General features: G+C 35.5%; 1 protein-coding gene across 1 annotated transcript in view; it reads left to right on the top strand.

The window, feature by feature from the left end:
* RIMS2 (regulating synaptic membrane exocytosis 2) overlaps positions 1–25,413 on the top strand; it is a 443,432-nt gene that overhangs the window by 80,042 nt on the left and 337,977 nt on the right. Inside the window, exons 2-3 of the mRNA XM_058808280.1 lie at positions 6,959–7,169; positions 13,945–13,956. Of these exons, the coding sequence (XP_058664263.1) occupies positions 6,959–7,169; positions 13,945–13,956 (223 nt within the window). The remainder of the gene's footprint in view (positions 1–6,958; positions 7,170–13,944; positions 13,957–25,413) is intronic.

The raw sequence follows: 25,413 nt of genomic DNA, 5'->3' as shown, positions 1-25,413 counted from the left end.
TAACCTTCTTTTTCTAAACAAAATACTGAAAATGCTAGGAAAAAATCTGCCTGTTAACTTTTAAAGTAGGGAAAATACATTTCCTGCCTGAAAAAAATTAGTAGAGTTCATTTTCTGCTATATTCTTTGCTTAAATAAAAGAAAATCAGAATATTTATGCCAAGTACAACTCACAGGAGAAACTATGTGCACTTCTGAGATAAGCTTGGGAGTTGCTGTGTCTGAATAGATTTCTTGGACTCAAGGCAGGTAGAGATTCAAATGAATTGGATTTTATGGTATCTTTCTGTTTTAAAAGAAAAAGTTTGTGAAAGTTTAGCTAAAACTGGTGCTTTGATCAGAAATCAAAGTAAGTGCTTGTCTAGCTCTTTTCAATATCTTAGATTTCTCCTACTTATTGTAAATCCCAGTGCATAGATTAAAAAGCAGCATTTTTACTTGACACTTGTATTTTTTAAGCCCTTTCAATTTGAAATATATTTTTTTAATCTAAGGTCCACGCTCAGATATTTCACTTAGGTGCTCCTGAACTTAAACCTACTGACAGTAGAAAATAATGAATTTTTATTTGAGGAAGTCAGACAGTTAGAAATCCTACGTCAATTCCAATGAGATTGTTGAGATCTTGCCAGCAAGAAAGTTAAAGTGCTGTGAATTGAGTGAATGTTTGCAGAGATCTCTGCTGATATCTACTTTCTGTCAATATTTCATTTTCACTGATATGAAAGCTGAAAACTCTGAATTGTGAATGGCTTCAATACTCTAGTTGTGTTATCTGCCTCGGAGTGATAACCCGTTAATTTCAAGTGTAATTATATGTAAGGTTTTTGTTTGAAGTTAGATTTGAGTCTTTGGTTGCTTAATAATTTTTCTTTATCTGGTAGAATTAGAGCAGAATCACAGTCTTCTGAGGAGGAGTTTTGTGTGGTGCCCTTTCTCATTTTGGTTGAATACTGGCAAAACGATAATTTTTCAATTAATACATGTCCTATTTTGCATTGCTGGACATTGTTGGGCTTTTTGGTTTTCATTTCTATTTTACCACCTATGCATATCCATATCAAAGCATAAAGCAAAACCAGGTTTTTCTGCCCTTTGCACTTCATAGAGTTTAAAGCAAATGTGGGTTCATTGGTTAGACTTTGAGAGAGCTATTCTCACAGTAGTTTATGAGAAACATAAAGATCTGGGGCTTTTCTCTTAGTAAAAGTGGTTGTTTTTTTCTTTTCAACACTGGTAAGCCAAATAGTTCTTGTTGAATAGTTTTCCTTATGATTCTGCTTGGGTTTATACTTCATATCTCTTGTCTGATTCCATAAAGCTCTTGCCAATGATGTAACAACAGGAATTCTCTCTGAAGAGAGTCTCTGAACTGACCTGCTCAGAGCATGGTTATTGCCAAGACTCTAATGGTGCTCTGTCTGGGCAAGTTTTGAAAAGCTCCAAGCATAGTGATCCCACAGTGTCTCGGGACAACTTTTTCAGTGCTGCATTGCCTTCCAAATGTACATGCTTCTTCTAGTGCCCAGCCTGAACCTCCTCACTAAGTGACGTGTTAGTGCCTTTTGCTGCTCGACTTGGATTTTTGACTACTAGGAAGAATTTGGCTCTGTAATTTTTCTTTTCAGGTAATGTTTAGATTAGATAGCTAGTTTCAGACAGGTGTTAAATCACTCCTTAGTCTATTCCTCTTCACTGGATTGAGCTAAGATGTGATAATTTTCTTTTTTGTTGACAAACTGGACTTGTCAAATGTGTCATATTTTTCCACATCCATCAATAGCAGGCAGACACCAACCTGGTCACAATAGTCCGGGTGCAGCCTTTCCACTGCCAGTCAAAGGGAACAAATAACTTCCCTTAATCTGCTGCTCATACTCTTGCTAATATGGACCATATGTAATTTGTCCAATTTGTAATGCAAGCACACACACCACTGGCTCCTTGCCTGGTTTCCACCCATTGCCCATTTCCAACCCATTCCAGGGGTTCTTATCAGCAGAACTGCTGTTCAGCCTGCTGTTTCCCAACCTCTATGAGCACATGGGGTTCTATATATAAGAGTAAAATCCATTAAGAAGTGGGTGTAGGCAGTGACAGGTTAGCTGGCACAGTTGTAAAAACAAGAACTTCAAGAGTACAGTACAGGAAGAATGTCGTATGCTACCAGTCATTGCCACCAGCAGAAAAATTGTTAAATGAATGGACTTGGCAGAACTGAAAGTGAACAAACCCTTTTTGAAGCTGGATTAAAGCCACATCCGTGCTCTGTGCCTGGGAATACGAAATGAGGCAAGTGCTACATCTGTAATAAAACTTTGAGAGAGAAATGAGGAAATGAGAAGCGGCTTCTATGCTCACATCTGGCCTAAACATCCTGGATTCTTTCTTAGCAGTTGCCCTTTTAGTGGCAGATTTTTAGCAGATTTAGAAGTTTCAGAAACATTTATGTGAACTTTTGGGAGGTAGGTATGGTTTCAGAACTTCTTGACAGTAAATTTTTTTTTAGTTTTGGTAAAATGCTGAAAGTTTTAGGGTTATTCCTGGAAGGGAGGAGAAAATTAAAATTTCAGGACAGTAATAAAATGTCAATAATAAACTTGGATTTCTTACTGGCCTTTGGCATGGATCAGGAGAGACTCACTGATATTGAATTTTTGACTGATATTGAATTTTTCATTTCTGGAGAGGTGTGGACAATCAGGAAAAGCAGAATTAAATTAACTCCATTCCATAACAAAGCAAGTATTCCTATGTGAACTATATCTTGATGCTGGCAGAGCAATCCTAATTCTTAAAAACAGTTACTTTTCACACTGAGATGTCTTCTTATGAAGTTATCTTGGATATGTTATTTTAAAGAAAACAAACTTTTCTGGTCATATAAGCCTCATGTACTTCACCACTGTAACTCCCAGCCAATTACAAGTGTGGTTCAGGGAAGTAATTCTCACAAGAACAGAACTTAATTACCAGTTTCCCAGAGTAAATTTTCAGTATCATTAGGTGTATATGTAAACTCATGCCAACTTCTGCTTTTCCTCTAAAATCTATCGCAGCTGTTAAAGTACGTACTTGTATTTTTGAAACAAATGTAGTAATGGAGTGAGGCTTTGAATCAGTATAGCTAGATGGCATGTGCTACAGGGGCCATTGCCAAATTACACTTATATAAGGGTCATGGATATGCATTTCTGAGTTTTCTACTTAAATGAGCAGTTAATTATGATTTAATATAACTATAACAATTTGCTAACAAAGAAAGTCTCTATAATTTCTAAAAATAAGGCTTTTCATTGTGGAACAAAAGTTTGGCCTGTAATATAACTCTTGGTCAGAACCCTTTTTTTTCACTACTAGAAAGACATTGAGGTGGCGAAGTGTGTTCAGAGAAGGGCAATGAATTTGGTGAAGGGTCTGGAGTCCCATGAGGAGCAGCTGAGGGTGCAGGGGTTGTTGAGCCTGGAGAAAAAGAAGCTCAGCGGTGACCTTGTTGCTCTCTGCCTGAAAGGAGGGTGCAGCCATGTGTGGGTCAGGCTCTTCTCTCAGGTAACCAGTGGTTGGATGAGAGGAAATGGCCTCTAGTTGCACCAGGGGAGGTGTAGATTGGATATTAAGAAAAAAATTCAGCATGGAAAGGGTTTTCAAGCATCAGAACAGGCTGTTCAGGGAAGTGTTTAAATCACAATCTCTGGAGGCATTTAAAAGATGTGTGGATGTGGCATTTGGGGACATGGATCAGCAGTGACCTTGGCAGTGCTGGGTGAACAGTTGGACTCAATGATCTTAGAAGTCTGTTCCAAGCTAAGCTATCATGGATGGCTCTAGCATCTTCACCTCTTGCATTAACAGAGTAACTCACTGGATGTCGGGACTGGAAGTTGTAGTCTGGGATACTTGAGTTTGGTTTCAGTCTCTGAAGTTTGCCTTGGTACTGGTTACTTTCATTTCCCTAGTAAGTGAACTTCCAAGCCCCTCAGGCAGCAATGACTGCAGACAGCTTGAACAAAATGGAATTTTATTTTGTATTATGTTTTCTGAAAAGAAAACATTTTGCTGAATGTGTTTCAGATACTGTGCTATTCTAAGCACCTAATTATTGCTATGTGTTTTCAGCTTAAATTTTGGCTTAAACCTGTACAGGCTAGATGATAAAAAAAATTATTTATCTACAAAACAGATCAACATTTAAAAAATGAAATTCCTAAAATGAATGCTCTGTATTTTGTTTTGAGTACATATTCATTTTAGGTGGTTCTGCTTAGTAAATAGAACACATATTGTGTCTAACTGAATATTTCATAGATTCTGGTCTTCTCTGTTTTAAATTTTTCTGACAGCTATCAATGCATGTAATATTTTTCTCAAAACAGAAAAATATGTAATAAGGAACAATTTTGGCAGATTATGTGTCTCCTACAAAACAAGGATTTTGGAAAACTACTCTGTATAACCTTGGAAAGTTTATACTTTAAAGGAAAAGTTATGACCTTTACATAGATTCTTGTGCCCAAGAGGAAATACAAGTGAAATTATTTCAGTACATGAGGCTTAAGATTTGGCAAAAGCCTTGTGCTTTTTATGCATCAGTGAGACTGGTAAGCAAGTAATCATACAAACAAAGGCTGTAGATTATAAGGAAGCCACAAAACTGAATGCAGCCTAAAAATAAACTTGGAGTTCAGCATAGATAATATGCTTTAAATGGAGAATGCAGTGTTAAGCAAAATTAAAAGGCAGGCAAGGTCTCAGAGATTACATGTGTTATTGATGGAAACAGGCCAGACTACCAACTACCAATTATATAGCGTTGTCAGTGTAAAAACTGAAATGTGCCACATTTCCAGACTTCCAGTTTTTTCAACTTCATTCAGCTCTTGCTTATTAGTAACTTGTGTTTTGTCCCATTCAACAAAGAGCACTCAACAATGAGCTCTTTGGAAGCAGGGAGAAGGCAGAGGAAGCTCCTCGCTCCGGACTGCCCAAATGGCTTTTAGGGCAATGCCAACCCTGCTATCCCTCCTGCAGAGGTCCCAGATGAGCCCCTCTCCCTGCTGGTATGGGTGGGACAGGGCTGAAGGCGAGGGAAAAGGGAGCCACTGCTGCTGGGAGTCCACACTGCTGGACTCAGGATTGATCTTGAAGTGACGAGAGCAGGTACACAGAAAAATGACACATCAGCAAGTGAAGTAACCCTCTTTGCCCCTTCTTGGGAAAGGGCTGGTGGCAGCTGGGAGCTCAGGCTGCAGGTTAGTACGGAGGAGAGGCACGACTCCAGCCTCCTGTCCTTCCTGCTGGAGAGAGGGAGCTGCTTGCCTGTTCCTACAATTCCTCTGTGGTCTAATGTAAAGTACATTCTTAGGGGAGTTTGCTTGAAAAACAAAGTGAATCCCAACAATTCTTGCCATATGTGTGAATATCCATGGTAAATAACTGCTTGAGTTAATTTTTAACTGACTTGGGTAATATTTGTTTTGGTAGGCACCTCTGAAAATTCTGATGAAATAGTTTTGCATCATTAATTTATATGTGATCTACATAAATGGCATATTTATGTCGAAGGAAGTTGGTCTCCTGGATTTAGTTGTTTTCTAGGAGGTCATTTTTTGTTCTATCTTATGATTAATGTGTATTTTTTATTAACTTAATCTCAATATTTTCAAGAAGAATAATTCTAAGGAAAAATAAATGCCTTCTGCAATTTTTTTTTGGTCTTACTTTACATTTTTAATGTTTGATAAAAAGTGTTTAATTTTTTGGGTGTTGTGTGAACTTATTCAGGGAACTAGAAAATCTGCCTAAATTAGATAAGTAACGTCTAATTTATTAAGCTTTAAAGTCTTGATTGCAAAATTAGGCAAGTTGAATTCCATGCTAAGAATTTAAACATCACTGTTCAGACCCCTTTAAATCACAGTGATAAAAAAAAGCGAAGTAAAAGTTCTTTTTTTCTTTCTCAATGGGTTTGAAACTCTCGTGATATGCAATGCCACCCTTCCCATCTTTTTCAGAATCTGCAAAAGCTAAAATATTATGGCTATTTGCAATGAAAATTAAATTTCCCATGACATAATTTACCTTTAGAAAGAGAGCTTTTGAGAAAAACTACCATTATAGAGCATTAGATGTGTCTGTAGGTTTGGTCAGCATGAGACACTTCCTATTATCATGTATTGATTAGATGATTGTGGACTCAGAAATATGGATGGATTAACATGACAAATTAACATTGCAGCTCTGGCACTCATGGCCACTGACTGCATTTGTTTCTAGTTCTGGAAATAGATGGTAAATGTATGTGTGTATCTTAAGCAATTTTTCCTGGATTTTACATCTAAGGCTGTCTTCTACTTTACATTTTACTTGAGATGAGAGTTCCTATCCAATGATATGAATGGCTTAAATGATTTATAATTTTGTTAATATGAGGTAACTTATTATGAGCTTAAACCTGGTGATTGGAAAGTCATTGAAAATAATTTTGGAATCATTATTCTATGCAGTGTTGTTAGATAAATGAAGATAAGCTAGATCAAGAGAAGATATTTGCATCTATCTGGTGGGATTAGATAAAGGTATACTTTAAAGAATTAATTAGATTTTTTTTCCCTCCTCTAAGCTAGTTTATTATTTAACACTTGAGCTCTTGAATCACTTATCCTGTGTTTCCAGCTGTTGTATTTATAGCAAACATCTGGTCCCACCTAAAGGAAAGTTTCATCTCTTTGTAATAGCTGGACTGTGAGCTCAGTGTTGTCAATGTTGAGCTTCCTCCTAGAGTTAAGTTATAATGAAAAAGAAGTAGTTCTTGAATGTAGCACTTCTGGAACACTATAAATTAAATATATTTTCTTTACTGCAGTATTTCTCTGATTTGTAAAAATGATTATAATTTAGTGACTGTGAAGTATTTGTGGGAAAAAGTAAACAACAACTAATGATCTCTTCTCTTCTGCAGAAAATTACATCAGCAGTTTGAGATGTATAAGGAGCAAGTGAAGAAGATGGGTGAAGAATCACAGCAGCACCAGGAGCAGAAGGGTGATGCCCCAACCTGTGGCATCTGCCACAAAACCAAGTTTGCTGATGGCTGTGGCCATAACTGTTCCTATTGCCAAACGAAATTCTGCGCGCGCTGCGGAGGAAGAGTGTCCCTGCGGTCCAACAAGGTACGGAGCTGTGAGGGCTGGGCAGCAGGCTCCTCCTGAACTCATTGCTTATGAATCCAAATCACATAACTACTGAAATGGATTTCCTCTAAGGAGAAATCTACCCAGGGCTTTTTAAGATACCTGGCCTCATTTCATGTAATTTCCAATTGCATATGAATTTGTGATTATGGCTTTTATGTTAATACATATCCTTTTTTGACTAACAAGCAAGTAAATTTCTTTGGTTGGAGAGTGAATCTCTATTTGAGAAACAGAAGTATATCTAGTGATCTAGTGATGCTAATATTGAGATATTGATTATTAAAAAGTAGAGCAAGGATTTGTTTCTTTCCTGCTTGCAAAGGCTCTTCTGTACAAGATTATTGTAGAATTAGTGTTAGAAAATTTTATATAATATAATATTGTGCTTTAGAATATTTATTAGCTATCGTACATATCCACACATATTATGCATATTTATATGTGCATACATATGCAAATGTTAACCTATTTCTGGGAAATAATTAAATGCACTAAGATATATTGTTCTGTATATGGTGGAGTTTATAGTATAACAAGTGGTAAACAGCCATCTGAATTGTTAAAAAAGCTGAAGGATAGGGTATAAAATTCAGCACAACTGATGTAATCACAGAAAAGTCCTCTGAGATAATTTTACTCAACATTTTAGATAAAATGTTCATATCTGATACACAGAATCTTTCTCCAATTCTGACACATAGTTGTGGAAGACTTATGGCAATATTCAGGAAGTATTATGCTAGTCTTTTTTGAAAATATGTATTTTGTAAACAATACAATTTAATTATTTTAATGTTTATTCATGTGATATTTTTATATAATTTAGTTACATAAGTCAATTTTTTCAGTAATATGCTCGTTACAAGTACCATGCAATTGGTAAATATTATCTTTTGTAAGGTAGGAGACAATAGTATGCATGTTATGTATTTCTTGGCCTAAGATTGAAAAGTAGGTTTAAATAACAGACTGAAGTTTTTGATTAACAAAGTATAAAAAAATAAAAAATTATAAAAATTTAATAATAGTTCCTGATAATTAAAGTAACTGAGATTATGTCTAAATGTGTGAAATCACCTTGGTTTTCATTAAGGTAACTTAAAAATGCTGCCTTCAGTATGTTTACATATTTTTTTTTAAATAACTAAGTCATGTTGCTAGTAAAAAGAGAGGTAATTTCTGTATTCATTTCAACTGATTACAAAAACCAATTAGGACAGATATTTGATCTAGGCATATCATTATGCCTACATCCTTAGAAACATAGAGCTAGGAAAAATTCTTCATTTCCTAATGACACATTCTGATACACCATTTAGATTCTCTTTGAGAGGGATCATGTGAGCTTGACAGACAGATATATGTCTGACTTCTCTTGACAGATTTCCAATGAGGTTCTTCCACAGAGTCTTAGGTAATTCCTACTCACCATGCTCACCACAGATAGCTTTTCTTACTGTCTAATGCAAATCTGTCTTTCAATAAGTCAACTTCTCCATTCAGTCTGAGACTGTTCTGCAACACTTCTCAGCTGGCATTTTCTTCTATTTCTTCTTTTTGCAATTGTAGTGTGAGGCTTCCCCGCACCTCATTCATTTTTGTTCTAGATAATTTGTGAATAAGGTGAACAGAGTATCTCTGGACTGATCTCCTGTGAGGCTTTGCTGGTGAAATTTTTGCTTAAAAAAACCCTGATCATTTATTGCTGGGTTTTTTTCTTGTCCTTTCATTAATTAAATTTTCTCATGGATGAATTTATTCCTATTCCATGGCAGCTGAGATTCTTTAAAAGCATGTGATTCCAGCTGAGCAGTAGGACTAAATCCCATTTTCTTACTTTCTCTGTGACTACTTGAAAGAATTCTAATACATGTAGCAGATGTGAATTCCCTCTACTAAATCCATTCTGACTTCTCCATGTTTTATCATAATTTATTCACATGCTGGTAATTTTATTGTGTATTTGAGTTTCTAAAACTCTGTCCAATGTGGACGTCAGACTCAATTGTCTATTCTTCAATTGATATAATGTTGAAATTCCTTAAAAACATTTTGGGATTTTTGCCAACTTTTATACTTATCAGTGAAAGACTGTATTACAGTTACTAATTATTTTAGACTGGAGATTCTTTACACTAACTATAATTTAATGAAAAACATGTTTTTTGTTGACTCACTTTATTGCTTCTCTTTCTGAAATATTAGTTCAAGGTATGTCCTCCAGTTTATTCTGCATGAAATAATATTCTAGAGTAAATACCTTCCTAATCACTGTGAATATGAACAAAAAAGATCTAATTCAGAAAGAGTGTGGCAGTCTCCTTGCTTTATGCCTACACTGATTATTCTGTTAAAACTATTTTGGTCTACCAGAATTCATCCTTATCTCTCTTCTGAATACAATTTCAGTTTCTGGAAAGATGACTTCTATTAACTTCCTATTTTAAATTTGCTTTTTTTTGGTCTCTGTAGACATTATATATATATTTAATGTCTGCCTTGGACCTTATAAAAGGTGATAGTTATGCTGTCTGAAATGTTCTTTGGTGGATCTGTTTGAGATGTTCATAATATCAAGTTTCAAGCAAAACTCTTGCCTTTTACTCCAGATTCTCCTCCTAAATTGTTTAGTACAGGCCAGTATTAGCAGCATGCACCTCAGATGATGGAGAATTGCAAAGAATGCTCCTCTTTCAAAGGTCTCAAGGCTGACTACTGCTTACATGGTTCATGGCCATGAGAAAGAGCAGGGAGTGGAAATGTTTTGACAGTTGTCAGAGCATTAGATTAGGATTCTCAAAATGCTTGGATGATTTATTCCTTTTTCAGTTTTGTTAAAGTGCCTTAAATATGTGAGCATTAGCATTCAGTTCAAGCTGTACAAAATTATAATTATGTGGGAGTTCCTTCTAGCTCAAACAAATAAAAATGATAATGGTAGCACTTCTTCTGTACAATTTATTATCTTGGTGAATGGTGTATTTAGCTAAATGGGGATTAAATTTCAAGGGAGTAAAAAAACCTTGAACAGTCATCTTTTATGTTTATGAACACTTTCAGATTGATTAAAATTTAAATAATAAATCATGTGAGAGCAAGCAGTAATAATTCTTAGTGATAAGAGTACCACTGAAATATTAAATATACTCCTGTTCTTTTTTTATTATATACTAATTTGTATAGGGAAATGCACATTGAATAAGTCAGTAGACAGCAGAATGAGGTTTATGCAGGTGAGAAATCTAAATGCTAAAATACAGCCTCCAGATTTGATACAACATTTTGTGCAGCAAATAGGAATTTTAGCACCTCAGAATGGCAGTTCACTAAACCAACCTTTTACTTGTACAGAAAGGAAACAATGCTTGTCTAGAAAGTTAACCTAATGCATGCTGAATACCTTCTTTCAGAGTGTTTGACAACTTACTAGCACTTGGAGCCTCTGAAACATCCTTATTTCTTTGTCTTTGAAGAACAATAGTAAGAGATTTTCAGTCATTTTGTAGGACCCAAAAACAACATGGGAAACATGCACGGTGTAGGTAGGGAACTTCTCTCAGTTCCCCTGGTTCAGTGCAAGCTTTGCATTCTGATAATTTCCTTGGGATTGTTTGATTTTGAAAAAAACAAGCTCCCTTTACTGAATGATTCTAACTGCTGGACTTGCAATGTGATCTGTGTGGAGTTGCAACACGAGACTGTAGCATACTTGTGGTAATGCATAATCATTTCCATTCTGTTGAGAATTAGCAAGCACTGAAGAATTAGTCTGTCACAATCAGGTTTTCTAAGTCACTAGGATTTGGAATAAACTCCATGATTTGTTATTGCATACGAGTAAGTTGGTCTTTAGAAAATATGGTTTGAGTTTGCATTTCTCTACAAAAGACACATAACGCTGCAAACATGAGGAAAGGATTCCTCTAAACAGTAAACTACCATTTTGAACCAAGAGATATTGCTCCTGTAAAATTTACTTAAAAACTACTTTGCTTGCAAACTTATACCTAGCAGAACTAATATTCAGAATCTGCATTTCTGTTCTGATTCTTTGGATTCTCTTGATTGTTAAAAACACCTGTGATTTTAATACAAGCTTTGTTGATATTATCAGTCCTTCAAATGGCAACTGCACAAACTATTTCTGTTATTAGTTTTATTTATTTATTTAAATTGGATAGCTATTTTGATCTCAATATACAGCAAATGATGGTCTCAATTTCAACAGAAGCTTCATGTTTGAACTCTTTACTATAAAGCTTTCATAAACCTTAGAGGTTGTTATGATCCTGATACAGTGAAGAACACAAAGTTTTACCCAGACTTAAAATTTTAGGCAATTAAAGTGAGAAACGTACAGTCTTGAAGAGTAGCTTTGGCTCATGCAGTCAGATGCCAGATTGACCTTGTAATAGATCTTTTAAAAAAGGATAAGGGATAAATACTGACTCATTCTACATTTTTTTTTTTTTTTAGTATAGGATGGAATTCCACTTATTTTGTTAACATTTCTGTGTGACTGAATACTCATGGAGATAAGACCTTTCTCCTTAAAACCACTGTTAAAATACAGCTGCATTTTCATGTGGAACAGGACAAATACCTCTGTTCTTTGAAAACTGAATAGAATGATTTCTCTAATGTCCTTGCTATTGAAATGCCTGACTAGGCTGTCTTTCAGATTCTCAATAACATAATTGCTTGCAGGGTACTGCTATGAACTCAAAAATGTTTGACAGTGTGTGTGGAGGAAGCTGAGAGGCTGGAGGAAGTAATAGGTGTTTGGTAAAGCGTGATGGCGTGCCTTGAACTTCTTCTCATATCTTTATATTTTGCAGCTTGTTTCTGAAAAGAGAGTCTTTATCCTGGACATTATTCAACACAGGTTGATTGTGTGAATTAAGTCTTGGTTACTGTTATGATCAAAGTATGAATGACAGTATTTTGAATTATGCTTATGGATTGTAATTGTCTTGGATAGTAGAGTGTACTTCTTCAGAGGTGAGCATGAGAAATCAAGGCTGTAGATGTTTTCATACAAAATGTCTCTGAACACTGCTTTCTTTCTTACTGCAATGGGACAGGAAACCTTGCTAGGAAAGTATGAGACCACCTGGTACTGAGCAGAAAAATATTTCTCTGCCCACAGAGTGATAATGCATGGATGTCCTGTGATTTAGATCGCTTCCTATGCTATTTACAATTTGTATAACTGAGAACACCACTAAAACCCATAGCATCTTTAAAATGCTTTAATCTTTTGCCACTGAACATAGGATCATAGAATAAATTGGGTCAGATGGGACCCGTGGAAGTTTTTCTGGACCAATCTCCTGCTCCATGCAGGATTAACTTCAAAGTCAGATGAGGTTTTTAGAACCTCGTTCAACTGAATTGTAAAAACCTCCTAAGAGAGTGAATCCCAAACTCCACGAGACAACCTCTTTCAGTGATTAACAACTCTTGTGATTTTCTGTTTTTCTTACGTGCCATACATACCTTAATTGTTACGTTTTGTTTATTTCCTGTGCATCTTCAAGAAAATTCTGTCTTTGTGTTTCCTATAGCTAAAATTCAAATAGTTGAGGGATGCAAGTAGTTCCTGTCTTCCCACATCCTTCCCTATCCCAGCCTTCTTTAGGCCAAACAATCCTATCTCCCTCAGCTTCTCCTTGTATATTGTGTGTTTTATTGCCTGACTGTCTTGTTTGGCCTCTGTTGTATTCTCTCCTGTTTGTTTGTAACTTTAGGATTGGAGGGAACCTAAGCCTTCTCTGAGAGTTAGGTGTTACAAAGTTACATTTCATACAGGTATTGGAAAAACAAATTAATTGTCACCCTTTTTTGGTAAGCAGTTGTATTCCCAGCACAGTCAATGCTTAACCAAGTGCCTTCATTTAGTCTCTGTATTGGCGTGTGAAATTAAAATACCAGATAAAAATCACCATTCTTCATTCAGTAGAAGAGGGAATATTTTTTACTAAAAATATTAAAAGTTATTTTTCTAAAGTATTGTTCCATTTACAATTTAGATAGCTAAGAAGACAATTTCTTTGAGGAAAATAGCCAATAGGAATGTTTGTATATAATACTGATGGGTATGAAAAGGAAAGTATATGTGTTATAGACCTGGCATGACATGCAGCAAACACTTGTGACAAAGTCTGTCTCCTTGTGCTTTATAACTCCAGGATTTTAAAGATATCTTGAGTGACTAACATGCAGTTTTGCCATTTGAATACCCTCAAGTTGTCTGTAGTAAACAAAAATTCTTAATTTCACTGAACTCTTTGCAAGTGCAAAGGATTGATGAATGCTGATCACTCTTTGCAAGTGCAAAGGATTGATGAATGCTGATCATTTGCAGTATTGGGGTCCAAGGTATGAGCTAGATGCTGCATCCTTTTGATGAGATGACCCATTCTTTTGTGAAGATAATTCAGGAATGACTCACAAATTATTTTTATGAAAATTACTTCCTTTGAGCATTTTTTCTACAATTTTTTATTATAAGATAGTCTCAATTTCACTCATGAAAAAATAATGAAAATTATTAAAATTACTTATTTTCACTATATCTCCTTCACCACTAGGGAAAATAAGAAATATATATATTACTTCCTTTGATATTTATGTGTTTATCTTACAAAAAAATTCTAGTACTTACTTTTAAAATGGATGGACTCTTTCCTTATTTGTGGTTTTTTTTCCCCTGTCCTTTCTTTCTTGCTTTCGTGGATATGAACTCCAGGAGGACAAAGTGGTTAGAGCCTTTTTTCTGTTTAAAGTTCTTTTCTTTTATGGTCAAATTATTTCCTGCCCTACATTTGCTCTCATTTACACAGGTGTAATTCCCACTGAAGGCAAGGGGAATTACTGTCATTAAAATGAAAGCAATGCTTGGCATAAAAGGCTTAACTGTTTTACAAATGGCTTTCTAATAACCTGTGAGTTGTTGTGAACAGTATGCATGGTATTCCTCTCTGTTTGCAGCTTTTGTGAGCATGCCCCTGCCTTTCCTTTGCTTTTGCAATATATGTGCACAGCTTAAAATGGGTAAATGTCATTTGTGTCACAGGTGTTTCTTTGATAAAATTCATTTGTGTTCCTGTAGAAGTGGCATAAAGTGATCAAAATGATTTTTAAGCTCTGTATCACTGATATGTATGCTCTCCACATTTTAGGTTGTAATTTTTTTGGCATGGTAGTTCAGTTCTGATTGTCAATGACAATACAATTAGATACCAGTAAATATTAAGAAAAAATATGTATCTTAAACGTTTAGGAATATGCCAGCAATGTCATAGAGTTATCCACTAATATAAATTATTTTCCAAACTGGTTTGTAGGCTTTCCTAAAATATAGTGCACATATTGTATTCAGCATAATGTCAAAATAATGTTAAATGTTATGCATGTCACTGACATTGTTTGTCTTGATAATAATGCACATAGAAAACATATTTTACCTTAATCTTTTAGTTTAGCCAGGTTTAAATGGTAGTATAAATCTGAATTTGGGAATGAGCCTGGGTAGGTTTCAATTTTTTCACCAAATAAGTGTAATGGTTTCTAAATAAGAGAATTGAGAAAACTACATGAGCTGGTGTAAATCTATTTGTCCATCAAAGTCTCTGCTGCATTCTGAATAACTTAAATTACAAAAGCAATTTGCCCTGTAATGCTTGAAAAATAAGTTCCAGATTGAAATGGAGTAAAGAAATTCTTTAAAGTTAGTATACTTTTAGAGAATGGCTTTTTCTATAATAAAATGTAATTTTTTCTTCCTGATAGAAGTGTCAAGGCTCACATTTGACTTGCACATATGATTCAGAAATACTTTGCTTCACACAGAAGTTGTAAGCCATGTGCTGTTGATACCATTGAGGACATATCTTTAGTAGCAGGCAAGTGACATTTGAGGTGGGCCATCTCCTGGTGGCCCAGTCTGTTGGAGGGTACACAGCTTTCTTTTGGCCTTTTTCATCCGTGTTTCTCACAGTTAAAAGGCTGAGAAAGTTCAAAAGCTGTGAAGTAACGGCATTTTGGAGAATACAGAGGTAGCTGCTGAATAGAAAAAGCAGATGAAGAAAAGGAACAATTTTCTCCTTGAAGAATGTACCCTTTCTGTATAACCTTGTAAGTAACTGATGCATCCTAACAGTGCTTATTCCCAGTGAGTCCAACAACTGATGCTTGTGATATCATCCATGCTAGAGCCATGTTAGATACTAAATTCACCTGGAAAATTAAAAACATGTGAAGGTTATACTATTATCTGACTTTACCATGTGCATGTGTTAAGGAGGAAAGGGACAGGAATTTCTCTAGCTAATCAACTAGTTAGATTTTTCCATGAAAAAGGACAGTGGCTTAAGTTGCATTATGTAATGTCTGATTCTGCTGATTTTGAAATAGATGTTTTAGAAGGCAGAAAAAACATCCAATACATTAAGTCAACTTTTTCTCAGCTATAACATTGTAAAGAAAGAACAGCAGGGGTATTTTTGTTTATATTTTAGTACTAACTATAAGGTTAAAAGCCCTGGTGTATTGAATGCAGTGTAATGTATCAAAATAGGTACCTTCAATATAAACAGTGGTTTTTGTATGCTACAGCACTTACCAGGAGATTAACACACCCAGTGAAGCCTTAATATTATTTTCTATCCTTCATTTTCCAGTGTTAGTGTAGAAGGTCTGAATTCCAGTATTTCTTAGGAGGCCTATTCTGTATTTTGGAACAATAGAATGGCAAGTTCAATAGAAGATGCTCCTAGATAAAGCTATAGATACTTTGTGACTGTTGATGGTTTGTTGACCCAATTTAAAAAATAGCTTTGGAAAATGGGATGTATTCAAAGCATCAGGTATGTAAAGAGTAAGAAATATATTTTAGTGTAGCAGTAATTGTTACATCTTTTGAATAATATTGCAGGGTAAAGCTGGGACTGCACATGGAGTTGAATAATTGGGACAACCATAAAGCAGTTTACTGGTGCTATTAATGGTGATGGGGAATGGAGTTAGCCATGGATCCTGGTTGTGTTTTAGTGCTGTACCCTTAGGCACACACAGAAGGGAACTTAGACTAGATGTCCTTCTATTCACTTGTGAGACCCTGCCTGGAGTGCTGCATCCAGCTCTGGGCTCCTCAGCACAGCAAGGACATGGACCTTGGAGTGAGTCCAGAGGAGGCCACCAAGATGATCAGAGGAATCAGAGCACCTCTCCTATAAGGAAAGGCTGAGATGTTTCTCCAGGCTGAACATCCCAAGAGAAGACTCTGGGAAGACCTTATAGCAGCCTTCCAGCACCTAAAAGGATCCTACAAGGAAGATGAGGACACATAGTTTTAGCAGGGCCTGCTGCAATAGGAAGAGGGGAATATGGTTGGTTTACTTAGGTACAGGAGAAGGTTTTTAGAGTGTGGGAAGTAAAATGCTGGAACATGTTGGCAAGAGATGTGGTGGAGTGGTGCTCTGAGCAACCTGGTCAAGTTGAAGCTGGTCCTGTCCATGTCAGGGCGGTTGGACTAGATGAGCTTTAAAGGTCCATTCCATCCCAAACCATTCTTTGGTTCTATGAGATTAAATATCACTTCAGAGTTTGCAGCTCACTGTGCCTCTTCCCACACAGAACATGGGAGTGACTCATTCGTGTCTCAGTCCTTCCTTAGTCAGGTATATAAAGAAGTACTTTTACAAAATTGAGACCCCAGTGTGCCAGAAAGGAATAATTTAAGATTAAAAGAGTTAGTTAGTGTCTGAGAAGGAAACAGGTAGTGTTTTAAAATTGAAAAATAGTGTGAATTTTTTCCAACTTTTGGATGTTTTTTCTTTAAGAATCAAAGGTACATTTAAAAAGGTTTCCTGCATTTCAATCACTAATTGTCAGTCAAAATGTGACTAGGAGGTAGAGATTTCTTTGAGAAACTAGAGTAAATTAAGACTGTTAAAAATGAAGTTGATTTAAAAAAGAAAGGTATACAGGATCATCTCCTTTTTACTTATACTTGGACAATTATATTCTTAATCAAATAACTTTATTGACATGAGCAACACATTAGCTAGAATAGTGAAATTGTGTGATGATATCACTGAAAATCATGGAAAGTATGATTAAACTGATGAGGAACCAGGAAGTGCAATGCAGTTTGGGCAAAAATGTCTTTAAATAGTAGGAAATGCAAAAGTAGTAGAATTTCTAAATTTTTACTGAATTTTATCCTGGATTTAAATGAAATTATAGACATTACCTTTCATTGGAGACCATGACTTTAATGTAACCACTGGTACTCTGGAGACAACAAATAAGTAAGTAACCTAATACATTTTTGGAAAGAGCTGACAGGAGAAAATGGGGTTCCTTCATTTTGCTGGTTATTATCTGGCTTTTTAAAGCTGATAAAATTCAAGTGGATTGCTTTGTTATGGACTTTTGAGGTTTAGATTCATTGACTCATATTTTTAAATGTTTGTTTTCAAGTGAGAAGTTTTGTAGTGACATGAAATCAGTAGTGGCATGGCCCTCAGAGCTTCTGATACTTTTTTGGTTCATTCCTCTTTTCCAGTGGATTCAGGATCTTGTTTTTAGAGAATCTGTTTTAAACTGCTACAGATCAAAGACTTCACCAAAACTGTTTATAATTTTGTACAGGATAAACCTGAGGAAGAATGCAAGGGGACTTGCTTTTTGTTTTGTCTTTATTTCCTGAGCAAGGAAATAAAAGTATTTGGCACTTTCTTTGAAGTAAGTCTTCTACCTTTCTAATGTTATTAATTTTGAAATACTTAAGACACAGACAAATAACTTGTATTTAAAAATCTATTCTGAAACCTCCACCAGTCCTAAAAACTGTTTTTTTTTCCTAAAACAGTTCTATATAAAATTACAGTAGAAAGGATAAAAAAGCAATTATCATAGGGCATTGTTCTTTATCCCTTTATCTTACTGCAGTTAAAACTTCCTATTCCCCAGCTTTACTTCACCATGTTCCAAAGTAATCAACATTGTTATTCCAGTCAGGAGAGACCTAGGTGTTGACCTAGGTATTTTCTGTTACTTTTGTGAAAATTTCACTGCTAAAAAAGAAAGTTTTTCTCCTTTTACTTCTGGCATTCTGAAGAGGTCTTGGGCCCTACCAAGCTCTGTATTATTTCTAAACCATCAGTGTTGTAGTTCTATACCTCCACAGCACCTGAAAACTTTCTCATCTGGAATAGAAAGAATGCAAGAAATATTTGCAGAAGCCATAGGTTGCTTCTCCTACCTCTGCCTTCTTGCTTCTGGAAAAGATCTGCTTGGGGAAACTCTTGCCCTGTTCTCCACACTTGACTCAAGCTGATTTTCTGTCTTATGAAGAAACAGACTCAGAGTCTCATCAAGGTTTTTGTGGCCTGTGTATGCTCTGTGTATCTTTTTTAAACAAAGAAATATGTTAATTTACAGATCACTGAAATATGGAAAAAATCAATTTTTTAGAAAGAGACTCACTATAAAATATATAATATTTCCTATACTTAGAATATCTCTGAGAAAAGTCTCTTCTACCAGCTATTACATAGGATTGTTTTCTGAGATATCTCTTTGCTGTGGGGAGCTTAATGATTTTCCTCAGCTCGTGAGTATTGTCTTTCAGATTGGGATCTCTGAAAGTCATTCAGAGAGTTGGCAACTTAGATCTTCCTGAATCCACTTGGGCCACTTGTCCCAGCCTGTTCTCTGATCCTGTTTCTCACATATCCATTTGTCTACGTTGCTCTCCTTTATCTTACTGCATTCAGACTGCACTCTTGTTTCCTTGATCACTAACAGAAAGCACCTCCAGTAGCAGAAGGTGAACAAACTTCTTGGTTGAAATTGGACTTGGATTGCCAAACATATTTCAATACGAGGTTCTCCTTTTGCCTATCAAAATTATCCTGCAATCAAGACATGTCTTCTACTCAAAATATGTTATACAGCTTTATTTTCAGTGTTTGCAGGACTACAGTTATGTGACATGATAGAATGTAGTCAGTATAAATAGATTTTTAAATCTGCAAGTAGCAGACTTAAACTTGCCTGAAATCCTGGTGAAGACAACACATAGTAAATACCTCCTACTAATGGTTAAATTGGCATACAAATGTTTTATCTGAATTAGATCTCATGTGTTGCTAACTTTTAGGGCCTTACTGTCATACCAAAACACACTGTCAGCTGGCCGTCACAGTCAAAGTACAGGGAGATTACACTACATTGTAGTCCATACTCCAACTTTATATTAACTTCTTTGAGCTTTTGAGTTGAAGATGTTGGAGGATTTAATTTTTTATTTTCTTCCCCTTTTTTTTTTCTTTTTTGCCTTTTCTGCAATGCCCATTGCCCTGTTTTCTCATGCACAGATTATTGGCTTCAAGGAAGGGTTCAAGGAAAGGGGAATGTCTTCCTAGGAACTGCCAATCTCCTTTTACAGCTTCTGCTTGAAATTTAATTGGAGAATAAAAATAAGACAACTCCTTCATATGATGTAGCTTTAAAATGATCTTAGCTATGTCAATCCAATAGCTACATGGGGTTTTAGATCCATGTAAGGAGACTTTTCTTTCATTATCTATGCTCCGTGCTTAAAGATCACACTCAGATGTGTTTCTTGCTTAAGAACAGAGGCAAATACAGAAAAAAACTGACAGTGAGTCTAAAATTCTTTTTACAGTCATATTTGCACTTCTGTACTAGATGAGCAAGGGTTTAAAAGCCCAAAAACTTGAATAATTTTTTTTAACCCACAATAGTATGTGTAAAAGATGCTAGTCCTTCCTATAAACCTTGTCCTTTAAATATATACTATGGTGGTATAATTTTACAGTACAGAAATTAGAAGTAGCTGGTTTGGTTTTAGGTGTACTGAATTTATGAAATGCCCTAGGGGTGATTTAGAGAGAGTCTGGTTAAATTAGAGTGACCTGTTTTTGTTTTGCTAGCTATTTTTCCCATCCTGGTAGCAATAGAATTTTATCTTTTAACTTCAAATTATTCAAAATAGATTAATTTTCCATTGAAATTCTTATTCAAGCTATCTGAAAATAATCTTGTCTTAAAACATGTATGGAAACATTGCTATAACAATAAAAACTATAGCACATCAATAAATTTTCACTTTTGTTCAAATTAATAGAGCAAGAGCAGTTACAAATAGCAATTCTGGAACCAGAAGATGAAACAGTTCTTGAGCAGTAAGTTTTATTTGCCACCTGTTGCAATATTCAGAAACATTACCATGTGCTATTAAGTTCCAGGTGTAGACCTTTATCAAAGGTAGCTCAGCAAATTCCTCATTTCAGTCCCAGGTGTGTAACAGCACACCTAGGACTCTTTGGACACAGTTAGACTTTATGGCACAGCAGGGGATGGTATAAATGTTTGATTATCTAGATTCAGCGTCAGTGGCTGGAAACCAGTGCCCATATATATAAATAATGAAGACATTGCTAGTAATAGAGTAAAGCAACAAACCTCCCACGGTGTTTATTTAGAGCTTTATTTAGCTGGTGCCTTCAAGGAACAGATTAGTGGCAGGTTTAGGAATTAAATGAAAAAGGCCTTGCATCTGGTTTAATATCTGTTTGCTCTGTAGATCTCCTGTGTGAAGAATGGAATTTGCATGGCCAGTATCTGTTGATATGTGAAATACTGTATGCACAGACAAGACAGTTATTCAGCTTGGTGTGAGTGCACTTATGTAGACAGTTTTAGCAGATGTTGAACTTCAGTGCATTCAAGAAAAACATTAAATACATGTGAAAAATTCTGTGTTAAAACTAGATGTCACCTATGAACTATAAACGGGGTATTAAAAAATTCAAACCAAAAACTTGGTTTGAATTATTATAAAGATCCCATCATTCAGCGTCAAGATCTACAGAAAAGCCTGGATTTCAGGTAGCTAATTCAATTTCAGTCAATTTATATGTATAATTCTCAAAAAGCCACAAACATTAAGTTTCATGTAGTTCACAAGCCCTTTTTAGCATTTTAGATCTGCAAGAAATAAAATACCTAAGGTTTGTAAACCAAATACATATTAAAAGGATTTCTGTTTGATATGGGGGATAATATACTTTCACAAAATAAATCCCTACAATGTTTTATTACTGATAGAATCCAGATGTATCTTTATTAAGTGGGCATCTGAGTAATTTTTTTTCCTATGAATACAAATACCTCCCATTTATCTGTAAATGTTTAAAGTTGGTCAGTATTAATCACTAGTGTTCATTTAACCTGTTCATCTTTCAGTTTCAGTGTAATGGCTACATAACTTCAGAGTCATGACCTGTTTAATTAAGATGTTCTTGCTCTCAGATACTTGATCGTGTGATTATGAAAGATTATATTTATTACTGTTGAGGATTTGGATTTCTTACAGTTTTAGGTAGACAAAGTATGGGATCTTTCTAAGGGATTGGAATAGTTTAACCTCTACATTTAAGATAGGATTCAAATGCCTATTTCTCCCAATGTGTGCAATTGCCTAGTGTCCTTGCATTCAATATTAGTTAATTTTTAGATTATAACACCATGTTGATTATATTTTTTTAACAAATTGGTTTTGCTCTGTAGATGTGAAGCAAATTCCTCCTACTTTGCTTTAAATTATTTTTTAGTTTTAACTAATCCTTGTTTGACTTCTGTTTTTTATTGACATCATTGTGGGTGGCCAAAGAAAACTTTCCATGTAGTGAATGTCTGGCCTCAGTAACTTGGGAGGAGCATAATTCTTTAGATTGTTCTTAACATTGTTGTATAGCAAAAAGTGAAAATTAGTTAAAAATGTAGTGTAGAGATTCAGATACCAATCTCAAGTACTCATTTAAAAATGTCAAAAAAGCTATATTTTGTTCAAGAGAAAGTGCTTTAATAATAATGACCACATTGCAAAAGATTTTTTTGGTCATAATTTGTGTTTCCAGATTCCTTCTAGATTAATATGGTTGTTTCTTTTTTATATCTTATTCATGTATTGATTTTAACTGCCTATTTATAATAGACTTTGAAATAGAATAGCTATGATCCTAGAATGACTTCTGTAATTTTCTGGTGTCATAAGCTTAAAAAAATGCTGTAGATATATTTAATATTATGAATGGGATTCTGATACCATCTTAGGTAAGGGTTTGTTCATGCCCCAAGTCCACCAAAAGGCTGCCTGCTGTGTAAAGCCTTACTCAGAGGAGAGCCTGCCACCAGTTACAACTTGCACTTAGCAGTTAGGGAAGGAACAGAGGGGTTGTCAGAGAGAAGCAGACCACCATCTTCACTTTCCATGGACCTAAATGTGGCTTAGGTCTGGTCCAGAATTGAATTGAATAGAATTGAGAATTCAGCCATATATAATTTAACCTTCTGAGGAGATTAAAAATTCTTGCATAAAGAAACCATTGTGTCAGGATTTAATCTCAACAAGAGTGGCTGTTTAACCACTTTTCTTTCTAAAGCCTCCAACATTTAGTCTAGCCCAATTATATAGGCTGCATGTGGTGTCTTCACAGAGCTGACTTTGACATTGTCTGTAGTGAATATTGAAAAAATGAAGGGAGAAGCAGAAGCCACGTGGAGATGTATCAATAGTAAGATTCAGTGGTTTAACAGGGTAAATTGATAGGAGCTTCCAGCTGTGAGTTGGAATGTAAAACTACACAGCCTATTTAGAAAGAATTCCCAACAAATTACATGGGGTTTTTTTAGGCAAATTCTGTGTCCTTTCTAAGGCACAGACATAGTTTCCAGGATATACTTCTAGAAAGCCTTTTATTCTTCTGAGAGCTTCAAACACTGATGCAAAGTTTTTCAGGACAAAATTCTTTCTTTAATATTCTTTGGAAAGTCTACTACTTACTTAGCTGCAAATTGCAATTGTAGTGTGGGTTGTTTTTTGAAGAGAAATTCAGTGATTGATGTTCTTCGAGACACTTTGTCCATGGCTTTTTTGCTGTTCTTGCTTCATCTGGATTCTCATACTAAGATTTTGGAAGAGCATGAAGGACTTATTAAAGTATGACTCCTTTGGACTGTCAGTTCACATACACAGAATATGTGCATGAAGATTCTATCATGATATATCTAACTTTTCCTGCCAGAGGGAATGATACAAAAGAATTATGAAGCAGGAAGTGGTCATTAAACTGTAGATACAATTATCTGAGAGAAGTTAAAATAGAACTAATTTTAGGGAAGGTGATAATTCTCACTAATAATGCTTTCAAAGCCTGCTAATTTATACTAGCAGAGAAGGGGAAACATTCACCAATCTGCCACTGCTGAAGCAGCAGAAGGATTTGCATATGTGGAATTTGTAGCTATTTTAAAGGAAGAAGTAATTATGGAAGTGCACAACTGAAATAGAAGCATAGTATATTGAAATGAAATAGAAGTATAGGCAGTTAACCATATTTGCTTCCTAACAAAGGGGACTATTTGACATTGGATTAAAAAAAAGGAAAAAAAAGAGCTTTATTTCATTGTTCTTTTTTTCCTTTTGTTAAATACAATTGTTCTCTCCAGCATACTGATAGGCAGATATACCTAAGGTGTCACTAAGTCTGTTGCTTTTTTACCTGTAGTCTATTCTATTTTGAAATTCATGAAACAAACATACTGACATACATATAATTTTTTTAAATGTTAGATTTTCTTGCTGTTCTTTCAGGGTTAGCTATGGCTGGATCTATTGCAGGCATAAGATGTGCAGCTGTTGTAGCATGCAGCTTGGTGTGGGTTTCCAGGCTGGACAGAACAGCACTGAGAATGGTGCAGGGAGGCGATTGTCCCACCATACCATGAGCTGGTGTGGCCTCGCTGGGTGCAGGTTGGGGTACCACACTGAACAAAGGACATCACACTGTTAGAGTGAGTCCAGGGGAAGGAGAGTAAAGTGGTGACAATCCTTAAGGGTAGTGGCTGAGGTCACTTGGCTTGTCCTGGTTGGAGAAGAGAACGCAGAGGGGTGAGCTCATTGCAGTCTATGGCTTCCTCACAGGCACTGGGAGGTGGGCTGGGGGGCTTCAGATGGGACATTAGGAAAAGGCTCTCCAACCAGAGCAAGGGTGTTGAGTGGAACAGTCCCCCCAGAGAACTGGACATGGCACCAAGCCTGTTCCAGGAGCATCTGGATGATGCCCACAGTCATATGCGTTGGTTGTAGGCAGTCCTTTGAGGAGCAGGGAGTTGGAGTCTGTGCTCTTTATGGATCTTTTCCAACTCAGCATATTCTATGATTTTAAATGTTTTACATTTTGTCTGAGAGCTATGCTGCTGTGACTACATCGTTAGAGCTCAGGCAGCAAGTTCATGTGAAGTTGAAGAATGTTTATGTGGGATTCAATACAGCAGTAACTACATGATAAGCATCTCAATTTTTCTATTGCCATTATGTTACACTTCATTAGAGTTGGATCTTTCGTTTTTCTCAGACAATTTCAGTAATGAATGATGACACAGATGATGCAAATGGTGTAATTCTGTTTATTTCAATTTAGTGCCATCTGCATACAGACCCCAGGCTTATTGTGGTCCTGTCACATTTCCTCCCTTTTGGTCCCTTGTTGATGTTGATATTGTGTCTTCTATTTATAAATAACTCGTGAACACTTAGTGCATTCATCTTCAGACAGTTTACAGGTGTTAATTAACGAATATGCTCAGCACCTCTGGGCTGTAGATAATTTGTTATTTTTATTAGCTGATCCCTTAATGAAGCTGTGACATTACAGATTTTTTGAGCATGAAGACGTATAAATAACATCTAATTGAGAATTGTAGGAAACAAAAGTCTCAGAATGAAATAATTTTATGATACTTGAATATTATTTAACATTGCCTTTGAGAGCAAAAGTCTTCGTAAAATAAAACAACTTGGAGATGTCATTTGGATTGTTTCCTATGTGCCAAATTTGGTGGAAAACAAGTATTTAGTATAATAGTAGCTCATAATAATTAAATTTTATTGAAAATTTAATAAAATATCGTAATAATATTTTATTTTTAAAAAAAACCTTAATATTTTCAAACATGCAATATTTGTGTAAAAGCTGTTAATAGCATCCACTTTGCTAGAAAAATTTTGAATAATAGTAATTCTAATGCCTATTTGTATTTCCTTATTGCAATCATAATTGCCTATTTGTATGTTTTACAAAAAAAATTTGCCTTTTCTCCATCACAAATTTCTAATCCT

This window comes from Ammospiza caudacuta, chromosome 1, assembly GCF_027887145.1.
Source record: "Ammospiza caudacuta isolate bAmmCau1 chromosome 1, bAmmCau1.pri, whole genome shotgun sequence".
Classification (NCBI taxonomy): Eukaryota; Metazoa; Chordata; class Aves; order Passeriformes; family Passerellidae; genus Ammospiza; species Ammospiza caudacuta.
This window is presented reverse-complemented; position numbering and strand designations above follow the sequence as displayed.